At 39.0% G+C, this 17,233-nt stretch overlaps 1 protein-coding gene across 1 annotated transcript in view; it reads right to left on the bottom strand.

Moving 5' to 3' along the window:
• Nucleotides 1-16,465, bottom strand: part of RAB3GAP2 (RAB3 GTPase activating non-catalytic protein subunit 2) — a 60,860-nt gene extending 44,395 nt beyond the window's left edge. The window contains exons 1-3 of the mRNA XM_081312932.1: nucleotides 16,284-16,465; nucleotides 2,241-2,305; nucleotides 1,679-1,805 (exon numbers count right to left, since the gene is read on the bottom strand). Coding sequence (XP_081169058.1) covers nucleotides 1,679-1,805; nucleotides 2,241-2,305; nucleotides 16,284-16,404 — 313 coding nt within the window. The 5' untranslated portion in view covers nucleotides 16,405-16,465. The remainder of the gene's footprint in view (nucleotides 1-1,678; nucleotides 1,806-2,240; nucleotides 2,306-16,283) is intronic.
• Between the last annotated feature and the right edge of the window lie 768 nt (nucleotides 16,466-17,233).

Here is a 17,233-nt window from a genome sequence, read left to right as displayed (position 1 = left end):
GTATTATTGAGAGATATCAGGGACACTACTTGGAATGGCTATAATAAAAGCTCAAGTACTTTTACAAATGAGTTTGATAATTTCACCATACTACTTTCCAATTAGGCTTCAACTAACATCCTTAAAAAGAACCTTACCCATTTAAGTTTTGCATTCCTGCTTATAGAAATAGCACTATACTGACATTCACTTTCTTGAGATTATTGTCAATGACTAGAGGTAAACTCCAAATATGAATTAAAAAAGCATTACAGACAATGCTTATACGAATGACAGAAATATTTTTTTATATCTTGGTTTGAGATAGATCGTCATAAACAGAGGACAAGCAAGTAATTAGTTTTCACTAAAGTCTAGTCATGAATTAATTTTATATTAAGACTAGTTATGGTACAACTTGATGGTGAAGTGGAAGGTTATTTTTAGACCCAATTGCTCTATTAAAATATACCGTAATAAAATTCAATACAAGCCTGAGTGATGTCATTTTTATGTAATAAACATCCCTTTAGCAATCTCCTCTGCCACCAGAGTAGCTTTTCAAGATAAAGGAGGGCTCTATAAAGTGGCCTTTCAGTTGAGAATTCAGTGAGTCATCATAATGACTCCATCCAATTTAGTTATTGTAATATCACCATTTATAGTTATGGATAGCTGAGGTGGGGGGAAACAGAACTTCGACAATCTAAGAGAAGTGAATCACTTTGTCCATTTACATTACAAATAACAAGATAATCAATTGCCAATTTGTGTAGGAGCCCTATCCACTCTAAATCATACACACTTATGAAACCATTTTTCATCCAAAGAAAACAAGAGGCAGGTTGGGAAGAAAGTCATAGGAACCACCATTTTCAAAGAAAATAAAAGCAATTTGAGAAACAAACTTCTATCTAATCCTAGTACTAGGGAAATATAGGGTTAAAATGGAACTCAAATTTATTAGCAAAACTTGAGTTATAATCAATATATATATATATATATATATATATATATATATATATATATATATATATATATATATATGGATCTTTGGTCATTCGGGTTTTTCCCCGCGTATAATTGAAGGTGTAGGAGCAACGTTTCAACGGAATCCCATCCGTCATCATCAGGCTGGTGGCTTCAGCTTCCTTCTTCTGGGAGAAGCAGAAGAAGGAAGCTGAAGCCACCAGCCTGATGATGACGGATGGGATTCCGTCGAAACGTTGCTCCTACACCTTCAATTATACGCGGGGGAAAACCCGAATGACCAAAGATCCACATACAAACACCCGCGAAAACCTCAGAAAACATACATACATATATATATATATATATATATATATATATATATATATATATATATATATATATATATATATATATATATATATATATATATATATATATATATGGTTAAAGTATCAAGAAAGAAGGTTTATATATATTTCACAATGTATCTCCTACCACAGATATAACATCAGTTTCAGAGATATGTCTGTAAAGCTAGATTGATTTTAATACAATAGTTATTATGAACAATCATACTCTATTATGATAAACAGAAACATCAATAACTATCAAGGTATGTGGTTTTAATCATAACCTACTCTTATTCAGAATTTTATTTATGAATCTCAATTAAAGATATTTACTGGAATATATTTTCAAATACAGTTGCATAAAACAAAACACTTACGGACAAAAAACACTGCTTTCTGCTCACGAGCTATTACCATGAGATCATTTGTGGGTGACAACGATATTACACAGTCCTGAAGCCAGGAATTTGTTTGTGTTTTAGATGCTAAGTCTTCTTCTTCTTCCTATAAATAATGATTATTGAAGTTATTACTTTCCTGAGCAAAAAATAACTATATATAATTTAAAACAGTTAAGTACAATAATACCAGCATTTAAGGAATGTGCAAATTAGCAGTGTGACTGCAATCTTATTGGAAGATTGAAAGCATTTAAACATTATCAAAATTATACATTTTGTTTTATTAATTATAATATTGTTACCTATCCTCACATGCCATCAAGAGACAAATCACACGTATTTTAACATTATACAATAAAGGATAGTTGTATGGCAATCTATATTCAACCTAAATGTATGTATTATGCATTACAAATTATATTAATGAATTTCAGAGTTTTTAACGGATTATTCAAATTATTTTGATATATATATCAAGCTTGTTTATGAAAAATATAATTAACATAATGGTAAATAAACAGTAAATAAAAAAGCTTACAGGGTCTTGAGTTTCTGCTTCATCCCAGGAACCCCAATTCTCTTCTTCCCAGTTTGATGATTTACCTACATTTACAAAACCTAGTTCAGTTTAGCAAATCAGAGCCATCAGTTACATGTGCTAAAATAAAATGCTGCATCCCAGTGTATATGAAAATGTGATTATTATTTGAATAACAACAATGCTCTAAAAATGCCAGAAATACCTAGCAGAAACGCTAGAATATCTTATAATCACCTAAACTGAGAATAAAAGTATGAGAGATAATCTATGCACATTTTTCTATTAATAACAAAGGTTCAGTCATGCATTGTCACATGTCAAGCAGTTTCCACCTGTTTTATAAAGTGATACAAGCAATAAAAAGTTATTTACAACTTAATTGAAGATTGCCATGTCTCTTTCATAGGGTACATTTACCTTTGGTTACTAGTTGTAAAAACATTTCTAGATGCACAAAGGCTGACAGAAACGGATTCAAACAACCCATTTCTTCCAGGTCCTCTGAAGCTGAACCCTGTCTACAGCCTTTCCAAAGAAGGAAAGGTTAAAGACTGGATGATAATTGTCCAGGACCATTGAATTCAATGATGACTTCTTGATGAAATGACATACCAAAGCCTATTTCAAGGCCCAAGGGGCTAATCCTTCACTCAAGAAAATTGACATCATTGCAAAGACCCAACTACAGGTCACCTCCCGGGCAGTTTTAACTATCCAGGGGAGACCTAGATCTAGCAAGCAGATGGTCAAGATTACAGACTAGAAAACTTTGACTGTTCTTCAGGAGGCACAGAATTAAACTTGCTCCAGCTAACTCTATAAGATCTTACTTGGTCAAACCTTAAAAGACTGTCATGCAGTTATCAGTACATACAATTTCAACAGAAAACAAAGAATATTTCACTGCCTATGACCACACTGTAATCCCTAACATGAGATGGATTCAGTCTTTATCTTTCTCCAATGATGCTCCAGGCATCATCTCCAGCTCATTTCCTGAAGCTCCTTAGAGAACCAAGGTGTGTCCTGGGATCAATGCAGGGGCAGAGGCTCCATATGGACAAATTGATCTAAAAGCCCCACGCCCATTGTAGGCTGTAACTAAGGCCTCAGCTGAACTGCCTATAAGATCCATGTGGAGATCCCTAAACTCCTTCTGAGTTTATTAGACAGCTGGGGGAGGCCAACTTAACAGGCCTCACCCCCTTCAGGATAGGGGGCACCAGTGAGTCAAAAAGCAATCAGAGCAATCTGACCATGGCAATGGGATAATGGCAAATAACATCATTTAAAACCCGAACATGTCTCAACTACCCGGAAACAAAAACCAGATTTAATGTTTAACCCTCAGGATACATCAGGCCTAAAATGACACAGGACAGGTCCATGATTGCCAGCAACTCCTAAGCTGCCCTGGACTCAATGTCATCAGGAAGTAAAATGAAGTTCCTCAAAACCAGGAGCCTCAGGGTCCCAAGTACCAGCCCAGCAATGGAAATCCGGCAGCTTAAGCAAGGTACAATGTTGTGCAGCAGAGAGAGCAGTACAACAGCAACAATCTGATCTGTTCCATAGAGTCCAACTTCATCCAGAGAATTGTACTCATCTGTTTTTCTACAGGGCAGAGCCTCTGAAAGCTTTTTTCATAAGGATGGTGATTGGAAAGGGTGCAGAGTTTGAGGGGGATCAAGATGTATGTGGCATTTTGTTTGTGTGTGTGTGTGTGTGTGTGTGTGTGTGTGTGTATTGAATTCTAGGAGTTTGTTTGTGTCCATCTTTTAGATAGCAGGGATCAGAAATATATTCTCTCTCTCTTTCTCTTTCTTTCTCTTGGTTTCTTTTGAGTTAATTTTGACTCCTGACTACTTCATGGATAGGTCCATAAGGTTTTCTTGGCAACACTGAAAAAGTGGTTTGCCACTGTCTTTTTCTGGGATGTTTTTTAACTTCCTTGTTTAGGACAGTGAGACAGCAATTGGCCCAAAGTCACCCAGTCGTCTGCACCCCTAAAGGAAGATTAGAACTAGAGTTTCTGCTCCTGCTCTAGCACCTTAACTAGGCTCTCTTTTATCTCCATCTGCATACTAATCATTTTATCTATTTCAAGCTAGTTTTTGAATGAACTTTTTTTTATAAATATTTTATTAATTTTCTAATTTTGCAATAAGTACTTAACAAACAATGTGTTGTCTGGATCCATTAGTAATTCAGTGGTACATATTAACTTCCTCAATCTAGATCCAATACTACACCATCCAATGCTTCCTCTCTTTTTCCGGTGGTATACATTTTTCCACACTAGGCAAATACAATTCTTATTGCTGTTAATACATATACAATTGAAAATCAACATCTTTATCACATTTTTCTAATATTATACAAAGTATCAATAGTGTCAGTTTAAAATATCTCTTCTAACCAAAACATATCTCAACTGCATTTGTATTTAAAATCCATTTGTTCAACCAATATCCAGTTTTTCCCACTATTTTTAAATTTTGATTTCCCATCAATGTTCAAAGTGTCTCTATCGCTTATAGTTTTCTCATAATAAATTATATTCAGGGAACCAAAAGCTTCCCTTATTCAGGCCCTCTTAGCATATAATAATAATAATAATAATAATAATAATAATAATAATAATAATAATAATAATAATAATAATAATAATAATAATAATAAGTTGGAAAGGACCTTGGAGGTCATCTAGTCCAACCCCCTGCTCAGGCAGGAAACCTTATACCATTTCAGGCAAATGGCTGTCCAGTCTCTTCTTTTCACATTTCCCTTCTCATACCAAAATATAGTATTCTAGTTGCAGATCCTATCTTTCTAGTTATAATACTTTTATTTCTAACTATTATCTATTCTCTTAGCCATGTTCAAACATCTATTTAACAATATAATATCCCATCTAATGGGTCAAAATCGCTATTTTCTTCAGTCTTACTCTAGCTTTCTTCCTTTGCCAACTAACTTTCCAAGTCAATGCATTTGAATCATCAAGTAGTTCTTCCTCTATTTTTGTGTATATTGTTTGGAATAAGAAAGACAATTTGATTAAAGTATTTTTGGAAGAACACTCAGTCCATTTATATTCATTAAACAGCCTCCCTCCTTCTCCAATTTTCCACAGTTCTCCTAACAGCTTTATCTTCCGTTCGATCAGCTCTTCTTCCTTATCCTCAAATGTATTCTGAGATCTTGACAAGATATCTTTTCCATTTCTGATATTATCGCTACGACTTTTAATTCATTTGTCTGCGTCTGTCTGTTAATTCCTTCCTTTAGGTCCTCCATCTTTGAATCCGCTTCCTCTAATTCTCCTTCTATTTTCTGGGTTACTAACTCCTTCTTTGTAGTCATTTTCTGAATTTGTAGGTTTAGATTGCAAAACTGTGCTCTTATCTCCTTTGCGTTATTTTAGTCTCATCATGAGCTAAGGCAATTGTCTCCTGTATTTATTTCAACATAAAAAGAATTTATTTCTGAGATTCATCAACATTTTCTTGTTGGTATGTCAAGCTGGGATCTTTGAAAACAAGTGTTAGGGATGGTTTTTTACCATTTAAGGCTAAGTATGGAACATCCATTTAGTTTTTGTATGTGGTCTTTATAGGCTAATCTATTTAGGGATTTAAAAAGTTTCCGTCAATTATCATTTAAACTCCAAATTATCCATCCAGACTATCAGTCTGTCCTTAACCCTCCCTTAAACAAATATAACCCCTTCATGGATTTCTGCCTTGTCGTGGCGAAGGGGCTTGCGTAATTCAATGAAGCTATGAGCTATGCCGTGCAGGGCCACCCAAGACGGACAGGTCATAGCCGAGAGTTCTGACAAAACGTGATCCACTGGAGAAGGAAATGGCAACCCACTCCAGTATCTTTGCCATGAAAACCCTATGGACAGTACCAAAAGGCAAAACGATATGACGCTGGAAGATGAGCCCCTCAGGTCGGAAGGCGTCCAATATGCTACTGGGGAAGAGCAGAGGGCTAGTACTAGTAGCACCAGAAAGAATGAAGCGACTGGGCCAAAGCCGAAAGGACGCTCAGCTGTGGATGTGTCTGGTGGTGAAAGGAAAGTCCGATGCTGTAAAGATTTTTTCTCCATAGGAACCTGGAATGTAAGATCTATGAATCAAGGAAAGCTGGACGTGGTCAAACAAGAGATGACAAGACTGAACATTGACATCTTAGGTATCAGCGAACTAAAATGGACAGGAATGGGTGAATTTAATTCAGATGACCATCAAGTATACTACTGCGGGCAAGAATCCCTCAGAAGAAATGGAGTAGCCTTCATAGTCAATAAAAGAGTAGGAAAAGCAATACTGGGATACAATCCTCAAAATGACAGAATGATCTCAGTTCGAATCCAAGGCAAACCATTCAATATCACAGTAGTCCAAGTCTATGCCCCAACCACCGGTGCTGAAGAGGATGAAATTGACCAGTTCTATGAAGCCCTACAGCACCTTATAGAACTAACACCAAAAAATGATGTTCTTATCATCATGGGGGATTGGAATGCTAAAGTAGGAAGCCAAAAGATAACTGGAATAACAGGCAAGTTTGGCCTTGGAGTGCAAAATGAAGCAGGGCACAGGCTGATAGAATTCTGTCAAGAGAATACGATGGTCATAGCAAACACTCTTTTCCAACAACCCAAGAGACGGCTCTACACATGGACATCACCAGACGGTCAACACAGAAATCAGATTGACTATATGCTCTGCAGCCAAAGATGGAGAAGCTCTATACAGTCAGTAAAAACGAGACCAGGAGCTGACTGTGGCTCAGACCATGAGCTTCTCCTTGCAAAGTTTAGGCTTAAACTGAAGAAAGTAGGGAAAAGCACTAGGCCACTCAGGTATGAATTAAATCATATCCCTGTTGAATATACAGTAGAGGTGACAAATAGATTTAAGGAATTAGATCTGATAGACAGAGTGCCTGAAGAACTATGGACAGAGGTTCGCGACATTGTACAACAGGTAGCAACCAAAACCATCCCAAAGAAAAAGAAATGCAAGAAAGCAAAATGGCTGTCTGAGGAAGCTTTGCAAATAGCTGAGGAAAGGAGGGAAGCGAAAGGCAAGGGAGAAAAAGAAAGATACGCCCAATTGAATGCAGAATTCCAGAGAATAGCTAGAAGAGATAAGAATGCCTTCTTAAATGAACAGTGCAAAGAAATAGAAGAAAACAATAGAATAGGGAGGACCAGAGATCTTTTCAAGAAAATTGGAGAAATGAAGGGAACGTTTAATGCAAAAATGGGCATGATAAAGGACCAAAATGGCAGGGACCTAACAGAGGCAGAAGAGATTAAGAAGAGGTGGCAAAATTACACAGAAGAACTATACAAGAATGAGCTTAACGTCCCTGATAATCACAATGAGGTGGTCACTGACCTCGAGCCAGACATCCTAGAATGTGAAGTGAAGTGGGCCTTAGAAAAGTTGAGCAACAACAAAGCTAGTGGAGGTGACAGTATTCCAGCTGAGCTATTCAAAATCTTAAAAGATGATGCAGTAAAAGTGCTACACTCAATTTGCCAGCAAATTTGGAAAACTCAACAGTGGCCACAGGATTGGAAAAGATCAGTTTACATTCCAATTCCAAAGAAAGGCAGTGCCAAAGAATGTTCAAACTATCGCACCATTGCACTCATTTCTCAAGCTAGTAAAGTCATGCTTAAAATCCTACAAGCTAGACTTCAGCAGTATGTGGATCGAGAACTACCAGAAGTACAGGCAGGATTTCGAAGAGGCAGAGGAACTAGAGATCAAATTGCCAACATACGCTGGATCATGGAGAAAGCTAGGGAGTTCCAGAAAAACATCTACTTCTGCTTCATTGACTATGCTAAAGCCTTTGATTGTGTGGATCATAACAAACTGTGGCAAGTTCTTAAAGAGATGGGAGTACCAGACCATCTTATTTGTCTCTTGAGAAACCTATATGCGGGTCAAGAAGCAACAGTGAGAACTGGACACGGAACCACTGATTGGTTCAAAATTGGGAAAGGAGTCCGGCAAGGCTGTATACTGTCGCCCTGCCTATTTAACTTATATGCAGAGCACATCATGAGAAAGGCAGGGCTAGATGAATCAAAAGTTGGAATTAAGATTGCCGGAAGAAATATCAACAACCTAAGATACGCAGATGATACCACTCTAATGGCAGAAAGTGAAGAAGAACTAAAGAGCCTCTTGTTGCAGGTGAAGAAGGAGAGTCCAAAACTTGGGTTGAAACTTAACATTAAGAAAACCAAGATCATGGCATCTGGCCCTCTCAATTCCTGGCAAATAGATGGGGAAGAAATGGAGGTAGTGGCAGATTTTATTTTCCTGGGCTCCAAGATCACTGAAGATGGGGACTGTAGCCAAGAAATTAAAAGACGCTTGCTCCTGGGGAGGAAAGCCATGGCAAATCTAGACAGCATACTAAAAAGCAGAGACATCACCCTGTCAACAAAAGTGCGTATAGTCAAGGCTATGGTCTTCCCAGTTGCAATGTATGGCAGTGAAAGTTGGACCATAAGAAAGGCTGAGCGCCAAAGAATTGAGGCCTTTGAACTGTGGTGCTAGAGAAGACTCCTGCGAGTCCCTTGGACTGCAAGGCGATCAAACCGGTCAGTCCTAGAGGAGATCAACCCTGACTGCTCTTTAGAAGGCCAGATCCTGAAGCTAAAACTCAAGTACTTTGGCCACCTAATGAGAAGGAAGGACTCACTGGAGAAGAGCCTAATGCTGGGAAAGATCGAGGGCAATAGAAGAAGGGGACGACAGAGAATGAGGTGGCTGGATGGAGTCACTGAAGCAGTAGGCGTGAGCTTAAATGGACTCCAGAAGATGGTAGAGGACAGGAAGGCCTGGAGGAATGTTGTCCATAGGATTCATTAGTGTCACTCAAAAGCTACAGAAAGTGAAGAGGAAAATTACAAATACTATATTTAAGTATATTCTTAAGCACCCTTAGGCTTTCAAGGTTTGCTTCATCAATTTCTATGTACACTGCAATAATCTAAAAATATATTGAAGGGAAAATAAGATGTTGATCCAGTTAAATATAATGTTTATGAAGTGATTGAAGTAGTATTTGAAACTATCCAACTCCCAAATTATGTAACCTGGATGATTTTCTAAAGCTTCATAACACCAATCATGTCATAGTAATTCAATTCATTAAAACAGCATGAAATTTGTTAAGGAAGTAGCACTGTTGCATATGATGCATAATGGCAAATATTAAACAGCTATTTCAACAGCTTAGTTGCTTTTAGTATGTGGGTGTTTCTTCACTGAATATTAAATCTATGTCACAAGCTAAAAAGCAGTTGAAACAAGCCTGGTCTTTTAAGTTTTTCAATTTTCCTCATTCTATGAATCATTTCTTTAAAACCATTTTTATAAATTTTTTATCTAAAGCCAATTTTCTTATCAAATTAAATTATGTAAAGGGCCTCAGAAAACTGTTTGCCTAACTATTTGTCCACCAGCAGGATAATTTTTGGGATCTCTAGTGAGGTCCATGATACACCACTGTTTTACCGGCTGCACTGGTTGCTAGTTCGCTTCCAGGTTCAATTCAAAATATTGGTTATCACCTTTTAAAGTTCTTCATAACATGTCCAGGGTATCTGAGGAACTGTCTCACCCCAATGGGATTGGCCCACCCCACCAGTGTCAGCAGAAGGGACATGCTACTGACTCCATCAGTCAAGGAATTCTGGCTGGCAGAGTCCAGGAGAAAAGCCATTTCTGCCATGGCTCTCATCCCCAAGGTGAGACCCCTACCCAACCTTTTTGACTTCCAAAAAGGCCTAAAGACCTGGCTCTGCCAATTGGCCTGGGAGCCCAATGGGGGCATGCCATCCTGGAGATGGTTAATGAATTAAGATAAGTTCCCATCTGTTCCCCATGTATCTGGTTCCCTTCCTTCCCATCTTGTTAATTTTAAACCAACATTAGTGTTATTATTTTAACATTTCAAGTTTTAAACTTGTTGTTACATTGTAAGCAGCCTAGAGTTGCCTTGAGGCTAGATGGGTAGCATATACATTTACTAAATAAATAAGTAAATTCTTCCAAAATCTAGCAGAACAGAAGTAAAACTGGTGTGCAGAAAGAAACATGCAATAGAAATAAATCTGAAAATGAGCTGAATTTAGGAAAATGTTCCCCAATACATCCATATGAAAGAGAAAGTTGGGCAGCTTCTCAAAAGGTTACCAATTCCTCATTCTAAGCCTCCCTCCTACTATTGTTTTGGCCATGTGATATACAGCAGAGGTGTTCTGAAGGGTTAAAAAGAATTGTAGAAGCTATTCTACAGACACTTTCCCTAAATTAAATACCAGTCTCCATAGCTAAGAAAACAAATAGTCACTAGTGAGATGAATCTTACAACTAGAACTATGTTTACAGTCACAGGCAATATTTTCACTCAGAAACCAAGCCCTAAAATACAAACACAATCCCCTCACTACCACAAATTAGGTAGTGAAATTTCCTGCATTTGAGAAAATTGCAGAGATCAGCAAATCTGGAGTGCAATAGATGAGCCTTATCTATATTATCCAACATCTTCTTTTTCTCCTATTCGCCTATAGACAGGTATCTTGATTTTTAGTTTGTTACATTTCACAAAACTTTGTTACAACATATGAAGAAAAAAGAATCCACATTAAGTGCAAAATAAATGCCAGGTGTTCATCATCTCCATGCCATCTTAATAAGCATGGCAGAGCAAATGAATGAAAGATTTGTCTCATCTTACTCATGACCAACTTCCCAGAGCCAAACTGCTATCCACCAATATATGCACTTTTTGTTGTACAGGGTAAGGCATGAGAATATTATGTCATATTACGCATGACAAATTAGTGGAATAAAATAGAGTACAAATAAATAAACTACATGAGAATATATTTTTCCAGAAAGGGTAAACTGCACCGGGGACTGTATTTTGCTTGCTGAGAACTTTTCCAATTCATGGGAAAATATATAACCATTGAATCTTCTGATATCTTGTTTTGGTTAACCATCACTGAAGATAAATTATGATTGTTTAGCTAAGGCTGGTTATTAGAGAGCAAAAGTGAACTTCTTAGCTAATAAAGCAACCCTATTTAGATGTTCCTGTGTTAGCAAAGAATTAGGTCAATTAAAACAGAAGAAGTATGAATAAATTCAGAGACCTTTCTGTTTCTGATTTAAGATTTAAATAGGACTTGTAGATTTCTTCCCGAATTAGAGTATTTCTAATTATTATTACACTGCTCACATTACCCAAAACAAAATTAGTTAAGTATAATAGCTCATTAGCCCATCTACCTTGGCTTCTCAAAATTAGCAACTTTTAACATATGTGGACTTCAACTCCCAGAATTGTGGATGTGATGAATTCAATTCCCATGCAGGCTCATGAACTTGAAGTCCACACAGTTTAAAATTGCAGGTTTAACATGATGTGACTACGTACAAGGAGATTCTAAACTTGGAAAGAAATGTCTGGTGTTTGAAACCATATAGTTTCTTGCGAGATGAGAAGATTGTTCAGAATTGGTTTCAATATACACAGCTACGGGCCAGGTGGAAAGAAGATCAGAAAAATGGTTTTACAATGACTGATGAAAATCTGATAAAGCAAATCAGAAATCAGGGTCCAGCACATATTAAACGGATATATCTTGCATTGATAGAGATTGACTCAGAAACAGAACTCGTTAAGGATTGTATGATAAAATGGGCCCAAAATATTCAAGAAGTTATTACAATGGACACGTGGGAAAAGATTTGGGTGAGGAATGTAAAATTTACACAAGCTCAAAATCTAAGAGAGAACTTTTATAAAATGTTTTATAGATGGCATTTAGATCCTAAAAAGCTTGCAAGCATGTATCCGAATTATCAACCAAAATGTTGGAGGTGTGGTGATGAAGATGCAACATATTTTCATGTATGGTGGACTTGTAAAAAGGTTAAGGCCTTCTGGATAAAAATTTGGTGGAATATGCAGAAGATTTTCAAGCAAAGGATAAAGTTTTGTCCGCAACTCTTCTTGTTGGGAATAATTACAGATGCTACGGTTGTGGACACCAAGCTGATGTTGAATTTAATCACGGCAGCAAGACTTTTAATAGGTCAGTATTGGAAGAAAGAGGAATTGCCGACTATAGAAGAATGGACTTTAAAGGTTTCCGACCTGGCAGAGATGGCAAAGATTTCGGCTTACTTGAAAGATCACTCGCAAGAACGTTATATTATGGAATGGAGAAAATGGGTTGAGTACATCCAGAACAAATATAGGGTTAAGAAGTTTCATGTAGCATTTGAATAAGCCTTCCTTCGCTTTTTCTTTCTTTATTTCCTTTTTTTTTCTTTTTCTCTTTTTTTCTTTTCTATATATATTTAATATCATTAAGGTTTGTATTATCCTGTATAAGCTAGAGAGTGATGGATTTTAGAGTTTATGGTTGTTAGTATATGGTTGTTTATGATTGTTGTTTTTTTTCTATACCTTGTATTTAGCTCTGGGAAGTGGGGGGGGGAGGGGGGGAGGGGTAGGGAGGGAGGGAGAGGGGAGGGGGAGGGGGGACTGTTAAAGATAAACTGTATGTTAAAACTTTTCAATAAAATTGCAGGTTTGAGAAGTACTGGATTATAAAGTTTTCCAATCTAAAATCACTGTTCACTGATAACTTTACTAGTTTATTGTGATGTACAAAACTGGCATAATTTAGTTATTTAATTAACACTGGGTATCACCTCAAAAATCAAGACATCCAGACTTCTGTTACAGATCTTTTGATGCATATGTGGTGTTTGAGCTACACAAAAAGTTTGCAAAGCGAAAATAAACTGTGGAATCTTTTGTGCCTTCTGAGCTTAGTTGTTTGCTTGCAGATGTTTCCTTACCTGACTAGGAAACATCATCAGTGTTGGTAATATCATCAGCATTGTCACCTAGAGTCAGGTAATGAAAAGTCTGCAAGCAAACAACTAAGCATCAAGGACTCTACAGTTCAACGCTGGTTTGGTATGCTGGTCTGACAGCCGCAGATAGGAAAGTATTACAGAGGGTGGTGAGCACAGCACAAGACATTGTGGGCTCGCTGCCTTGGAAGAGTGAGGAAAATTCTCAGGGATGACTCACACCGTGGACGGTATCTCTTTACTCTCCTACCATTGGGTAGGAGATATAGAAGTATAGCCAGCCGTACTAACAGGCTGAAGAACAGCTTTTATCCATGGGCTGTTAGGCTTTTGAATGGGAAATAATTTAATATAATATAATATAAACTTAATAATATAAACTTTATGCATAATTGACTTGCGAGGCCGGTGCGTTGTGCAATTAGCTCACAGGGTGTAATAAGATGGAAGGTTTGTGTCACTGTAAGTTGGGGGTGGGGGCACGAAGGGAGGCTCAGCCAATCTCAATGTATACATGGTTGTACTTTTGACAATAAAGGTTCATTCATTCGTTCATCCATTCATTCATACATATATTCTGCTCTGTTAGAAAATAAACTATCTATAGAATCCATATTCTTCATCAATAGCTCCTAGGCCAGGGGTAGGCAACCTTGGCTCTTTTATGATTTGTGGACTTCAACTCCCAGAATTCCTGAGCCAGCATAGCTGACTCAGGAATTCTGGGAGTTGAAGTCCACGAATCATAAAAGAGCCAAGGTTGCCTACCCCTGTCTTAGGCCTATGTGAATCTTGTGCTAAATCATGTGTGCGTGTGTGTGTGCGCACGCGCGCTTGCATTTAGATGCCTTCATGTATTTTTTACTCCTGGCAACTGCCTGTTCAAGTCCTGGCAGTTTTCTTGGCCAGATTTTGGAACTGGTAAGTCATTGCTTGTTTCCCTAAGGGCTGAGAAGGGGTGACTGGCCCAAGGTCACCCAGTTGGCTTTGCTTCTAAGGCAATACTATAATTCACAGTCATCCATTTTCTAGTCTGATGCCTTAATCACTACACCAAACTGGCTCTCCAAATTGTACTTAGGATGTGTTTGTTTTACTTATTTTAACACAAATGTTGCCATTCAGAGTTTGCTATTCTTTGTGGAAATGCTGTCTTTGATTTCAAAAATCATTATGTCAGATCTAGTCAGCCTAAATGTTTTTCATTAAAACATTGATTAAGTTCAGTCAGCACCTGCAGGATCCACAATAACTCTCCCGATCATAACCAGGATATTAAATAACCAGCCGGCCCTAATAGAACTAGGTTCTTTTATGAAACTGGTACACTGTCAACTTAGTGACTGATTGCTGCAGATTCCACCCACCAGCAGCTGATCCTGAATCAAAAATATGTAACTCAATACACATGTGGTTCCTTATCACATTAACTGGTGCATATAGGTGGAGGGAAAAGGGAAATACATGGACTACTTAACTGCAGTCAAGGATAAAAGCACCATATCTAACACATATATTTACCTTTTCTATGGTCTTTCTACAGGCATAAAAGGTAAAGGTTCCCCCGCACATGCGTGCTAGTCATTTCCAACTCTAGGGGCCGGTGCTCATCTCCGTTTCAAAGCCTAACCCACTGAGCCACCGCTAAGCTTGTCAATCAGAAGGTCGGCAGTTTGGTGGGTCGAATCCCGAGTGCTGCGTAACAGAGTGAGCGCCTGTTACTCGTCCCAGCTTCTGCCAACCAAGCAGTTCAAAAGCACGTAAAAATGCAAGTAGAAAAATAGGGACCACTACGGTGGGAAGGTAACAGCGTTCCGTGCGCCTTTGGCGTCTAGTCATGCCGGCCACATGACCACGGAGACGTCTTCGGACAAGCACTGGCTCTTCAGCTTTGAAACGGAGATGAGCACCAGCCCCTAGAGTTGGAAACGACTAGCACGAATGTGTGGGGGAACCTTTACCTTTACCTTTACATGGGATACATATATACAATAATATAACAATACAATAATACAACAACAGACATTCTGTCTCTCATGGACTATTTTAATAACTATTGGTCATTATAACTCTGGTCTGGACAAAATGTATGACTGCCTGTATGAGATGGTTTTTTTAATCTTTCTCTTCACTAGCTGGAATGCTAAATAGGGAAAAATTGTTTTCAGTTCAACAAAGTTCTGTGAACTGAAATATATATTTTCATAGAAAGAATACAGTAGTGTATCCATTTTTCTTTTAACAATTCACTTTGAAATTTAATGTTCACATTATGTTTGAATGATGCTTTCATATGTGTATTTGTCATATTTATATATTTATCATATTTATTTTTGTTATTTGCTTGTCTCAAACTATATCATTCAATATGGCCTCAAGGCTCTGTGCCATAACATCTGGCCTAACTGCCTTATATATAATGGATTTAAGATGAAAAAAATAAACAAGCTCAGTGTCCTAACCCACTGAGCCACCGGTCCCTTTTACAGGCATTGTTGTTGTTGTTAGTTGCGAAGTCGTGTCCAACCCATCGCGACCCTATGGACAGCGTTCCTCCAGGCCTTCCTGGCCTCTACCATCTTCTGGAGTCCATTTAAGCTCACGCCTACTGCTTCAGTGACTTCGTCCAGCCACCTCATTCTCTCTCGTCCCCTTCTTCTCTTGCCCTCAATCTTTCCCAGCATTAGGCTCTTCTCCAGTGAGTCCTTCCTTCTCATTAGGTGGCCAAAGTATCTGAGTTTTAGCTTCAGGATCTGGCCTTCTAAAGAGCAGTCAGGGTTGATCTCCTCTAGGACTGACCCGGTTTGATCGCCTTGCAGTCCAAGGGACTCGCAGGAGTCTTCTCCAGCACCAGAGTTCAAAGGTTACAGGCATAGACCCACTGAAAAACAGCCTGCCTGGGGAGATTAAGTTGAAGGGATGACGACCCCAACTCTGCTTATACTTCTTTACATGCAAACCTAGAGCTAAAAGAAGTGGAAGGATGGATGAAGGCAAGTCCCTCACGGGCAAAGAGGGCGGGCAGAGGACGTAATGCAAAGTACCGTCACAACCACCCATCTCTTCCCACTCGGACCCAGCGGTCGAGGCTCACCGCCACATTCCTTGGCACCCCACGGTTCCCCCGCGCCACTCTGCCGAAGATGAGAGCACAGGAAATCCCGCGCCGACTCGAGGTCCTGGAAGCTGCAGAAAGGCACGAGAGTGCAGGCCATGGCGTCGCCCGGTTTCCCCGCCCGAAGCCCCGCAGGCTCATCCGAGTCGCGAGCTGGACTGCCAACCCCACCCGGAAGCGGTCAAAGGCCCTGCAGACGCTACTACGCAGGCGCCGAGCAGACCAGGAAAGGGAGGAGTACCAATCCCGAATGCCACAGCGCTGCTCACGTGGAGCAAAGTCTGGGACTGCGGGGCTTTGCTCGGACTTGGCGCAGTGGATTAAGAAGAGGTGCAGGCTAAAGCCTTAAATTGACGCATTTTTCTTTAGCAGCTTCTCAGGACAACGGCAGATTTGCACGACAGGCTTATCCCAACCATCAGTTATTCAGTGAATACAGATTTTGGGTTTCAGGGACACCCGGAACTGTGAGTTTATTCTCCCGGGCTGGCCTTGCGAAAGTGATCGAGCAAGTAGTAGTCCTGATTCTCTTCGTTGAAAGGGAGTTGTGGGCAGATTAGTGAGGGAATACGTACTTCTACCTGCAACAGATTCCCGATTCTAGTTCAGCGAATACGATGTGTTTTTGGTGTACACACAAAGTAAAAGTTCCCATTTAGGGCTATGCACGAAAGGAAAAGTATGTTTTATTTCAAAGCCAAAATAAGCCATAACTTTTACTGAGCTGTTACTGCTTGCTCTCGTTCGGCGGAAACAAAACCTGAAGTCCGAAAGGATCCCAGTGTGAGGAAAAATTGGTGTACAGCATCTCACTCCCTTCTCCCAGTATGTCATATCCCACTGGTTCAGTGACCCCTTCTGTTCCTCCTCTCAGCCACCACTTCCAGAGATGCAGACCTTTTCTGTCTATTGCTTCTCTCCAGAACACC

This window comes from Vipera berus, assembly GCF_964194415.1.
Source record: "Vipera berus genome assembly, chromosome: 1".
In the NCBI taxonomy this organism is placed as follows: Eukaryota; Metazoa; Chordata; class Lepidosauria; order Squamata; family Viperidae; genus Vipera; species Vipera berus.
This window is presented reverse-complemented; position numbering and strand designations above follow the sequence as displayed.